We start from the raw sequence: 13,248 nt of genomic DNA, 5'->3' as shown, positions 1-13,248 counted from the left end.
CACCTTGAACATCTGTGGCCTGGAGAGAACACATGCAAGCCTCTGGTCCTTCCTTCCAATCCTCAGCTTCACCCTACACATGAAGGACCTTGCCTATGTCATCCTCATCCTCTCCTGCCCCATCACAAACAGATCTCTCTGCAGCTTCATCTGTCCTGAGATGGAAGGACCCAGGGAAGAGACCCAAGCAGCATCTTAGAGACCCACCTGCGGGAGGGCATTCTGGGGGTCTCATGAAGTCCAGAGGGAAGCTGCAGGGGAGCATCCCCTTGGCCCTGTGAGCACTTAGCTTTGTAGGAAAACATGCAGCTGGAATGCAGTCCAAATGGGGCTCACAACCTTTCTATTCAAAGTGTAGTCTGGACCAGTGGCATCAGGGCACCTTTAGAAATGCAGACTCTCTGGCCCAACCCAGAGCAATTGACCCAGAATCTACGTTACAACAAGATGCCCAGAAAATTCATGTGAACATTAGAGTTTAAGAAGCCTTGCTTTTAAGGCAGGGGCCCAGGCACCCCAACTACGAGGCAGTACTGCCTTCTGGGTTGATGCTGACAGGAGTTCCACTTTTTGCGTTAGTATTTCACAAGCCAGTTTAGAGAATCTAGAGCTTACCCAATCTAGGAGAAAGTTTTTCCAGTAGTTCTTTGACCCCGTATTTCCTGGGGGGAGAATGGAAATTTCAATGGGTTCTAACTCTTACCCATGAACTTCCTAAGCATGTGTTCCCAGGCAAATTACTTCCTCTCCCAGACCCCTGGGCTTCTTGTCTGTACAATAAAGAGATTGAAGCAGGAGATCTCTAACTCTCCTTTCAGGGAAGTCAAACAGTCTTGAATGAGAAGCAGCATAAAACTGTGGGAAAAGCATGGATCTTAGAGGCAGTCTGAGCTGTTACACAGTATAGCCCTTCCACATATTACTTGTGTGACCTTATGCAACTCAGTCTCTCTAACTTTCAGTTTTCTGTCTATAAAAGTGGGTGAACACAATGGCTATATCAAAGGGCATGTGCGCAGAGGACCTTTAATAGGACTGTGGCCCACGGCACAGCTCAGTAAGTACTGGTGTTTATTCTAGCACTCATATTTATGCCTATTGTAGAGAACTGGTTGATTCTATTGATACAGGCAGAACAAAGACACAGACACCTGAAGAAATGCTATGAGTTTCTGATTCTTCACCATCTTGCCTGAGATAGTCTCTTTTTTCACGGAAAGGTCTGAGCTTTGTCAGTAATACCAGAGGCAGGAAGACCCAGCTCCGAACCAGTGGTCAGATCCATTGAATGAATCCTCAGCTCCTATTCAGGTTAAACACAAGGACCTCATTCCTCTAGTCAGCTATCTCCCTTCTCCACACACAGAGGTACCAGGGGACTTCCACACAGACACCAAGAGAAGAGAGATGAAGTTTCCATGGGAGGAGAAGGAAAAAAAGTGAATCACCATAATTTGATTTCCCCTCCCATGTATCTACAAAAGGCAAAGCGTCTAAGCAGATTGGTGAAGGAAAGAAGAACGTAATGAGAAGGCAGCACCAGGAGCTGGGAGATACCATGGACGCACAGCTGGGTTTATTTCTTTTTTTTGTTTTTTTTTTGTTTTTTTTTTGGGGGGTTTATTTCTATATTTAAGGGGCTAGAAGAGGGGGAGAGAAGAGAAATGTGACAGTAAAGCAGCATGGCTGTTAACTTTTAAACTCAGAGTTAGCCGGGGGAAATGCCATTTTGGACATATTTTCATACCGTACAGGGTTACAATATTAATTGGCTTAGCACACTTACAATCGGCAATTTTTTTTGCGGTGCACAGGTTAATGGAGCTGCTGGAGTGTCTCAGATAGGAAATTGTTGCCTCATAATCATGTGGTTCTTCAAATTCAGCACTGAGAAGTGTGGAGAAAAAAAAAGGTTACTTAAAGCAAAACATTTTAAAAACACATTTTCAAACTCTGAGTATTTTTTTCTTCATTAGAGAAGTAATATAAGTAAGTCTGGCCAATGTGGTGAGCTATGGCCAATACAGAAGGCACACTATCCCCACTTTCAATACAGAAAATTTCTGGATGAAATATAACAATGTAAAGAATTATATAAAGAACCCATAATTTACCTAGAAATCAGTAAGGTAAAACCCCCCAAGTGCCAGACATAGAGAGGAAATTTGCCATTAACGTGTCAGTGAGAATTGCAGCCAAGGGACTCCATGGGAAATTGGGATCAAATAAAAAAAGATCCCAGTGACTGGATGGCTGGGGATTTAAATTCAGTCTGAGCCACAGGCCTCAACTGAATGGGAAGCTGGAACTGAGCTAAAAGAATAAGGTCCAAGATCACAAAACACCATCCCATCTGGAAAACTAATTGTAATAACCATGCACTCTCCCAAGGAGCAAGCAGGAAAGCCTCCCATCTGAGGAGGGCAGTTGTAGCTCCAAGAGTCACCCAGGAGAAGGCAGAAAATCTACAGCCCAGCACCGAGGGGACAGGGTTCTAAATGCATACTACCTGTGTGTTCTTGAGACCCAAAGCCAACCTGCTGTTAGAAGCCAAATCCCCACCACCACCACCACCACCAGCTCCCCTGTGAAGGAAACCTGAAGTCATTCTGTAAAAATGCTCCCACTCCCAATAGTGCCTATGGTTCCCCAAAGGAAGAATTCCTACTCAAAACAGGCTTATAATGGAAAATGCTAATCACACAAGAAGATGAGCCACTATACGTAGTCAAAAGATCGAATGAAGAGCCTGTTGTTCAGAGTGAAGTAAGCCAGAAAGAGAAAAACAAATATATATTGACGCACTTATATGGAAACTAGAAAAACAGTACTGATGAAAATATTTGCAGGGAAGGAACGGAGATGCAGACATAAAGAACAGATTTGTGGACACAGCAGCAGGAGACGGTAGAATGAATTGAGAAAGTAGCATTGACATATATACACTACCACGTGTAAAACAGATAGCTAGTGAGAAAGTGAAAGTCGCTCACTCATGTCCGACCCTTTGCGACCCCAGGGACTATACAGTCCATGGAATTCTCCAGGCCAGAATACCGGAGTGGGTGGCCTTTCCCTTCTCCAGGGGGTTTTCCCAACCCAGGGACCAAACCCAGGTCCCCCACATTGCAGGCAGATTCTTTACCAGCTGAACCACAAGAGAAGCCCAAGTATACCGGAGTGGGTAGCCTACCCCTCCTCCAGCAGATCTTTTCCAATTAATTTGCCAAATTCTGACCCAGGAATCGAACCAGGGTCTCCTGCATTGCAGGTGGATTCTTTACCAACTGGGCTATTGGGCAGTAACTACTGGAAAGCTGCTATATGATACAGGGAGCCCAGCCAGGCCCTCTGTGGTGATCAAGAGGGGTGGAAGGGAGAAGGGAGGAGGATTCACAAGGGAGGGGATATGTATAAAGAGTTATGGCTGGTTCACATTGTTTTACAGCAAGAACCAACACAACATTGTAAAGCAATTACCTCCCAATTAAAAAATAAATTAAAAAAAGCATAAAGTAGAATTAAAATGCTAAATAATAATTATTGAAGATTGTGAAACAGGGCTATGGGAATTATTCTCAGGTACCATTCAGGAGCAGGATAGAGATTTTGATTATCATTAGACTTAGTTAACCGTGGATGTCAAAATTTGTCACCACAAAAAGAATAGAAATAGAATATTTAACTCCTTAAGTGGTAGAACTTCAGTTCAGTTGCTCAGTCGTGTCCGACTCTTTGCAACCCCATGGACTGCAGCATGCCAGGCCTCCCTGTCCATCACCAACTCCCGGAGTTTACTCAAACTCATATCCATTGAGTTGGTGATGCCATCTAACTGTCTCATCCTCTGTCGTCCCCTTCTTATCCTGCCTTCAATCTTTCCCAGCATAAGGGTCTTTTCAAATGAGTCAGCTCTTCGCATCAGGTGGCCAAAGTATTGAAGTTTCAGCTTCAACATCAGTCCTTCCAATGAATATTCAGGGCTGATTTCATTTAGGATGGACTGGCTGGATCTCCTTGCAGTCTAGGGGACTCTCAAGAGTCTTCTCCAACACCACAGTTCAAAAGCATCAATTCTTCAGTGCTCAGCTTTCTTTATAGTCCAACTCTCACATCCATACATGACCACTGGAAAAACCATAGCCTTGACTAGGCGGACCTTTGTTGGCAAAGTACTCTCTCTGCTTTTTAATATGCTGTCTAGGTTAGTCATAACTTTCCTTCCAAGGAGTAAGCGTCTTTTAATTTCATGGCTGCAATCACCATCTGCAGTGATTTTGGAGCCCAGAAAAATAAAGTCAGCCACTGTTTCCATCTATTTCCACTGTTTCTCCATCTATTCGCCATGAAGTGATGGGACTGGATGCCATGATCTTAGTTTTCTGAATGTTGAGCTTTAAGCCAACTTTTTCACTCCTCTCTTTCACTTTCATCAAGAGGCTCTTTAGTTTTTCTTTACTTTCTGCCATAAGGGTGGTGTCATCTGAGGTTATTGATATTTCTCCCAGCAATCTTGATTCCAGTTTGTGCTTCATCTAGCCCAGCGTTTCTCATGATGTACTCTGCATATAAGTTAAATAAGCAGGGTGACAATACACAGCCTTGACATACTCCTTTTCCTATTTGGAACTAGTCTGTTGTTCCATGTCCAGTTCTAACTGTTGCTTCCTGACCTGCATACAGATTTCTCAAGAGGCAGGTCAGGTGGTCTGGTATTCCCATCTCTTTCATAATTTTCCAATTTGTGGTGATCCACAGAGTCAAAGGCTGTGGCATGGTCAATAAAGCAGAAATAGATGTTTTTCTGGAACTCTCTTGTTTTTTCGATGATCCAGCGGGTGTTGGCAATTTGATCTCTGGTTCCTCTGCCTTTTCTAAAACCAGCTTGAACATCTGGAAGTTCACGGTTCACGTATTGCTGAAGGCTGGCTTGGAGAAATTTGAGCATTACTTTACTAGTGTGTGAGATAAGTGCAATTATGTGGTAGTGTGAGCATTCTTTGGCATTGCCTTTCTTTGGGATTGGAATGAAGACAGACCTTTTCCAGTCCTGTGGCCACTGCTGAGTTTTCCAAATTTGCTGGCATATTGAGTGCAGCACTTTCACAGCATCATCTTTTAGGATTTTATTTTTTTATTTTTTTTAAATTTTATTTATTTATTTATTTTTATTAGTTGGAGGCTAATTACTTCACAACATTTCAGTGGGTTTTGTCAACCACTTGTAAAAGAATGAAACTAGAACACTTTCTAACACCATACACAAAAATAAACTCAAAATGGATTAAAGATCTAAATGTAAGACCAGAAACTATAAAACTCCTAGAGGAGAACATAGGCAAAACACTCTCCGACATAAATCACAGCAAGATCCTCTATGACCCACCTCCCAGAATATTGGAAATAAAAGCAAAACTAAACAAATGGGACCTAATGAAACTTAAAATCTTTTAGGATTTTAAACAGCTCAACTGGAATTCCATTACCTCCACTAGCTTTGTTCATAGTGATGCTCCCTCAGGCCCACTTGACTTCACATCCCCGGATGTCTGGCTCTAGGTGAGTGATCACACCATCGTGATTATCTGGGTCATGAAGATCATTTTTGTACAGTTCTTCTGTGTATTCTTGCCACTTCTTCTTATTATCTTCTGCTTCTGTTAGGCCCATACCATTTCTGTCCTTTATTGTGCCCATCTTTGCATGAAATGTTCTCTTGGTATCTCTAATTTTCTTGAAGAGATCGCTAGTCTTTCCAATTCTGTTGTTTTCCTCTATTTCTAACTGGTAGAAGGAAAATACTAAATGAGAAAGCTTAAATATTAAGAAGGCAGGAAAGGAAAAAATGCACATAAGTGAGTTGCATGGTAAGTCTAAAACATAAAATAGGAAAAAGTCCAGACTGATCAAGAATCACAAAAAATGCACATAGATTAGTCTACTGTAAAGAAAATGGAGAGTATCTGACTGGATGTTGCAAAAATCTTGCTAATGCTGCTAAAAACTACCAGATAAACCAAAGCTCCCATATCAATGGAGAAAGAGTGTAAAGCAAACTTTCCAAAAGAAAGCTTAGGTAGGTCTATTAATATCAGACCACACGTTAGCATGACTGATCAAGACAATGAGGGAAGGCACACGTATATCCACACACACACAAATTACAGATACAAAAGGAGACAAAACTACAGTTTGTTTCAGATTTTTAGAAATCTAAGAAAATATTAAGATCAGCTCTCTGCCAATAAATTTGAAATTTTAGGGAAATTTGGCAAATTAGTAGGGAATATAAAATTATCACAGTGACTGAAGAACTAGAAAGACTAGTAGGCCAACAAACCATTAAAGGGCTCAAATCAATAGTACTCACACCCACCTCCACACTCAATGCATCTCTCTCCTTTTCATCCACTATGTTTTACGAGAAAATTTTAGCGAAGTTTCAGAGGATAGAAAAAGTGAAAAACTACTTTACTCATTTTCAGAGGATAGTGTAATTTTGATATGAAAACCACAAAAAGATCAAACATTGAAATAAAAATAAAGCCCGGTTTCATGTAAGAAACTTTAACCCACACTCACTAAGTACTAAATAAATTAGTATTAAAATCAACTTAAGAATAACTAAAATTTATTCCAAGACTTCAAGGATGGCTCAACATCAGACAATCTATCACTGCAATGAATCACATTGAAACAATGAGAGGGAAAAACTCATAATTATTTTAATAGATATAAACAAAATTTCCATGTAGATAAACTCTCTCAACTAGATTAAATGCCAACAAATACCACACTTAAAAAAGAAGTCTAATAAACTTTAGTTGATATCTAAACTCTATTGGGAATGCCTGAAATAGGAAAAAGTCAAATCCATAGACAATTGAACAAAAGGACATGATAGACATCACAGAAGAAAAAAATTGAATCGTTTACAAAAGTAAATTTGAAGTCTTATGGTCAACAGGGAGATGGAGTCAAGACAATGAGAATTTCATTTACATCCATCAGTTTAGCAAGAATCCCCCAACTGGAAAAGGACACCACATTTGGCAAGAACACGGAGAAACTCTTTATACTAGTTTGAGAGGACAACCATTTTGGGAGATAATTTTTCAATACTTATTATAGTAAAACTGAAGTTTCTTATTTACTATTATTTAGCAATTTCTACTTTAAGTAAATAACCTAGAGAAACTTGCTTATATTCACCTGGAAATACATGAGGATGATCACTGCACTATCATTGGAAAATGTGAAGATAAAAAACAATTTCAATGTCCCTCAGTCAGAAAATACATGAATTATGATACATTCACATGATGAAATATATATAGCATGCAATTATAAAGGATAAACTAGCTGTATATGCATCAGCATAGATAGAATATGAAAACAGCTTTGAAAAAATTCAAGTTTCAGAAGGATAAACAAGATGCTGTTTATACAAAAATGTAAAATTCTGTATCTTTAACAGATATCTGAGTTTATAGCTGAAGAATAAGAAATACAAATGGATACACTCTAATATTCATAGTTGGAGTTGCTCTGGGAAGAAAGAAACAGGACTAGGGAGTGAAAGGAAGAGGGCTTCCTTCGATTGTGTCTACAGCAAACGGAAAATCACTTCTTCACCCGGACTGTGGATAGGAGAGAGACAGACAAATCATCCATAATCCTTCCACTGTCACACAAGTGAGCTCTTCACATTTTGGTATCCTTCCAGTTTCCCCCCCATTCCTATAGTTATAGACAATGGAAAGGGTGGACTTCTTCCTCTGTTTCCCTACATTTATTTTATATTATAAGCATATTACACTCAATTCCCCATCTGTGTTTGACCACTTTGGTTATTTCAGGTTTTTCTTTCATAATCTCTATAATATTTTAAAATATGTATGAACAGTTCATTTTGCTGAAGAGGAAAAATTATGAACTCTAATGCATCAGTAATTTCTCCCCTCACTATTTTGTTCCCCTCTCCCTGCATAAAATAATCGAGAGAAATGTTCTTAAATTATAGACTATGCCATGCATCTTATGCTCCAGTGACCTAACAATCTCCATGGGTCTATGGTAAATTAACTTTATTAATTAGAAACAATTTGTGGAAATGTTGAAAGAAGATATCTAATCAATTTCTTGGACTACTTTTGTCAGAAATGAATAAATATCTGACTTCAGATAATCAGAAAGAATTTCAACAGAGCATAAAAAAAAGTCATCTTCAGATGTTGTCATTATAGAGAAGCAGTCCTAGGATTTATGGTAAAAGGGGAAAATGACACTGTACATGTAGTTAAACTTCCCTTTCTGTCATCTGAGAACGTCTTTTATCTTTTTCCTGGTCCATTAAAACAAGATCTGAGATACACCTTGATTTAATATGACATGGGTCAATATAATGAACCTGAATTTCTGGGAAGAAACAATTCTATAATTTAAATATATCTATGCTTCAATTTCTTTGTTTCCACATTTATTAAAATATTTGTGTACAGTCTGTATCTAGGACTTTAGACGTCATTGGGAGGCAACACAGAATTACTGACAGACTCGGAGCTCGTGGTCAGACAGATTTGAATTTGAATCTTCTCTCTTCCATTTTCTAGTTTTAAAAGTATTGAATAAATACCTTAAATCTTCAGTTTCCTACTCCACAAAACAGTAATTATAAAATCTACTTGAAAGGTATACTATAGATACTGAATGAAATATCTGCCCTCTGCATATAGGCATTCCACCAAAACTGTGCTACAAATTTATTATACTATTAAAATTACAGTATTTTAAAAAAGAAGTGTTGAGGTTTGCATTTTGGAAAGTTCCTTTTATTACTAGCATTTAGCATCAGGTTTTTATCTTTTCTGCCTTTCTTATAGAAAACCTCTAGTAATTTAAATATTACATAATAAAACATGAATGTTTCTTAATGATACCTTCAACATTATGTTCCTGGAGAAACAAGAACCCTGTAAATGCAGTGTAAATGTTAAAGATGACTTATAAAAGCAAGTATTTTCTAACTGTATTTGGACCCTTAGAAACCTATCTTCTAAACAGATTTTTGGACTCTCTGGATGAAACACAGACTTGTGACTTCTTCTCATGGTTGTTTCCACTTGCCATGTCCACCCCTGGGCCACCACTCTCCTCTGAAGAAAATAATTAAGCAACCTCTGTATCAGACTGTACATGCTAGGGAAGAAGCTCACACAGCATATTCAAACACCTATTCACTTGGTCAAACAGTGAAGTTTTCCACAACAGGATCAGCTGCTAATTGTTGAGGGTACTACATGCTGGACACTGTACCTAGATTCATCCCATCCACCTCTCACTGGTCATGTGATCTCGAGCAGTTAGCTTCTCAGAGCCTTCGCTTCTTCACTGGGTCTGCAGCGGTTCAGTGGTGGAATAACTGAGTTAACATGTGGGAAATGCCTGACAGGTACATTTCCATGCCCATCTTCTCCTATGCTACACTGCATGAGGATGAGTCAAAAAACTTTCACTGCAAGACAGTTCTGGAAAATCTAAAGAACCTGCATTAAAATAGAAAGACTGAGACTTACACAACAAAACCAATGTGCCCTACTTTTCATCTGTTTATTAGGGATGTGGACCTAAGCTGAAAATCCAACTTATTCCATTTTTTCGATGGTCCATCAGTTCTAGAAATAGGAAGAGGAGTTGTAGCTTAGCCAGCTGTTCCCTGTGACACTCTACAGGTTCCTGGTGACAAGGACAAGACCATCTGATCTCTCGATTACCCGAAGTCCCAAAGTGGAAAAGTTTCTATCTCCAATAAATACTTCTTGTAAGACTAACCTCCCCATAGGGTTTTACCCTAAGAAATTCCTGAATGAAAGAATTAATTCTTGGATCAAACGACTGGTAATTAGACTACAAACAATGGCATCCATTCTATCTAAACTGGATCTCAAAATGCATTTGTGCCAGGTTTACAAAATTGCATGGAAAAATTTTAAATATATGTTTCCTCATAAGCTATTCCAAGCTCTGTCTTCTAAATATTAGATAATGGTTAAAGATGAAGTAGTTGACCAGAATGGCTATAAGGAGAGACACACTTCTGGAAATAGAGGCTTTTAGGGTGGAATCTTCACACCTCTAGCCAGCTTTACCTGGCTGTGACCCTGCATACATAGTTGGATCCAAGTCTCTTCTTCCTTTAAGCCTCTTTCTGATGAGGATGAGATGATTGTCATTATGCTGCATTTAGCACGGTGCTTGGTACAAAGAGTTCACGACTTCCATTTACAGTAATACTTACTACCATTTCCCCCTCTACGCACATCAACCACCTGGACTTCAGCTTCTACTGCCTCCACCACCAGTTCTTACACTTCTACCATTTTTACAGAACACACACACACACCCCGCTACATATACATCTTTGTATTTGATTTTACTATCATTTTATACATGATTTTATGTATCCTATATATGTTTATGTACATATACATGTATACACATGTGTGTGTGCATGCCCAATTCCTACTCCTGCATGTTTCATAACTTTGCAGATTCTACTATGACTCCACAATAGCATCAACCACAAACAATGTCATTCAGCCCTGGACATTAGGTATTTATTTCTAATTCATGAATGGGTAACTCAACTCTCTTTACGTAAGGGCCACAAAAGTACAGTGACTAAAGGGATGGTTAATTTTATGTGTCAACTTGATTGGTCACAGAGTGTCCTGATAAATATTATTTCTAGAACTGTTTAGAGGGTGTTTCTGGATGAAGTTAGCATTTGGGTCAGTGGGTTCAGTAGAGCAGACTGCCCTCCCTAATACAAGTAGGCATCATGCAATCCATTCAGGGTCTGAACAGAAACAAAGGAGGAGGAAAGAGGAATTCACTCAATTTGTCCTGGCTCATCTGTTGATCTGGGTCATGTCAACTCATCTTCTCCTGCCCTTGGATTGGGATTTATGCCATTGGCTACCCTGTTCTCAGGCTGTTGGACTTGGAATTATACCACTGGTTTTTCTGCTTATAGATGGCAGATCATGGGACTTCTTGGCCTCTCTAACTGTGTGAGCCAATTCCTCATTCTTAATAAATAATGAAATATTATATATGTAATATATGCAATCTAATATGTAATGCATAAATACATAAAATACATATCTTACTGGTTCTGTTCCTCTGAAGAACCCTGACTAATACAATGACCATGTAAATGTTATTACAGTAATCTCAGTTTTAGGAGTAATATTATTAACTTTGAAACTACTTTGTGAAACCACTGATCTCATTCATGAGGAGGGCATGTCAACAATAATAATAGCTAATAACTTTTATTCCTTTACTTTATGCTAGGCACTGTTCCAAGTATATTTCTCAATTTATTTGATTCTCAATTGACCCTATGAAGATACTATCACTTTTTCCATGTTCAAATGAGAAAACTGAGGCACCACCTAGGTCACAGTAGTAAGCAGCAGAGCAGAGCTTAGAAGCCAGATATTTGAGTGCAGAATCTTGGGTTCCAATCACTCTGTTGTAGAATTTCTTGGAAAAATGGAAGTGCCAGCTGAGGTCAAACAGACAAGAACAGCTCCAACAGCAGTGGAAGTCATTACGGGAGGAGGTCATTGGCACACACCACAGAGAGGACCCAAGAGGACCAAACCAACTGTGAAGCAAAGCCATGATGAGAGACCATCGTGTGTGCTGAAGATGGGGAGGCACAGAAGCTCTGAGACTTCTCACTCACTAACTCACATGCCCTCATTCCCTCTTTGACCAAACTCTATTCATGCTAATGTTATATATGTTCTCCCCTTGAATCCTCTCAGTAGCATGACAAGGCATTTTGCACATGTAGAAACTGAGGCCTGCAGAGCTTCAGTAACTCACTCAAGACAGTACCACTGTGGGTCAGGAAAACAGGCCTTCTAATTCCTAGTCCATTGCTTTTTTCCTTGGAACTACAGGAACAAGGAAAACTGAGAAATGAAAATGTTGAAGCCCAGAGTGATAGTGAAGGTCATGGAGCTTAAAAGTGGGTTTTAGATGATATTTTTCATAATTTGGTTAGGTTGATCCAATGGTTTTACAGATCAATTTTTCTATATAGCAGTCATTATATGGGGAACATGTGACAAGGCAGTTACTATATTTCTCTATGCCTGATATTATCACTTATAAGAATAGTATTACTTAACCTTAATAGTATTACTTAAAAGAATCAATGAAATCACTGATGAACTTAGGAATGACTCTTTAAACGCACCCTGACTTCTACTAATGCAACCACTAAGCAATTTCTCAATAATCCAGTGGCAACTTTCGCCACATGAATAAAAGATAACCCCAAGTCCTCATTTTTATTATTAAGGTCAAGCTTTAAAATACCTGCATTTCAATTTTCAGGGTGTCTGCTTTGAGGTGGGATATCATATCTGAGAGCATTTGTTTTAAGAAGTGAAAGGCAGGGTCATCCTCTGAGCTACTGGCAGGCTTTCCTAGGAAACAGACCTCCTGAAGCCAGCCACTGCCTGCAGCCCTAGACCTTGTTACAGACAAACCCTGCTACTCCAAACACATGACAAATCGCTGCCATTTATCAAGTGTTTACAACATTGCTGGGAACTTTGTGGAATTATAGATACATATCTTGATCCTCACAGCAACCCAAAAAGGTAGGATTTATTGATTTCTCCATTTTCCCATGTGAGGAAATTGGAGGCCCAGAGATATTAAATAACTCTTCTAAGATCACACAGCTAGTGTGGAGCTCAAAATATAAACCTAAGGCTATCTGACCGCAAAGTCTATGCTCTTAACTCCTTAGAACACATTCCGTCGATCTTCTTATTTTCAAGTATTGCTGTGTTGTTCAATGTAAACAAACCTCAAAGTTATGCAGCTGGTAAGAAAGAAGTATTTGATTCTCTCCCCGCTTTCAAAGAATTTATAATTCAGACAGGGAGCTGAACTACACCCAAGAATCTAGAAAATAACAAAAACACACTGTAAATAATTGAGTCTCAAGCTAAGAACCATCTAAGTCCATTATATTATTCAGCCAGTACTGGCTGAACTATTATTGCACGCTACACAGACTGCCATTGTACATTCTAATTATGACAAGTTACTGTGGCTCCTCGGCACACCAGGATGCTTCTTGCCTCTGTGCTTTTGTATGTGTGGTTCCTCTGCTCGTAATAACCTTACCTCCAATGTCCTTTCCACAAACTTTCACTT

General features: G+C 39.2%; 1 protein-coding gene across 1 annotated transcript in view; it reads right to left on the bottom strand.

The window, feature by feature from the left end:
• Window positions 1–13,248, bottom strand: part of FYB2 (FYN binding protein 2) — a 127,928-nt gene that overhangs the window by 48,226 nt on the left and 66,454 nt on the right. Inside the window, exon 6 of the mRNA XM_043876370.1 lies at window positions 1,787–1,887. Coding sequence (XP_043732305.1) covers window positions 1,787–1,887 — 101 coding nt within the window. The remainder of the gene's footprint in view (window positions 1–1,786; window positions 1,888–13,248) is intronic.

The sequence above is a fragment of the Cervus elaphus genome, chromosome 20, assembly GCF_910594005.1.
Source record: "Cervus elaphus chromosome 20, mCerEla1.1, whole genome shotgun sequence".
Classification (NCBI taxonomy): Eukaryota; Metazoa; Chordata; class Mammalia; order Artiodactyla; family Cervidae; genus Cervus; species Cervus elaphus.
This window is presented reverse-complemented; position numbering and strand designations above follow the sequence as displayed.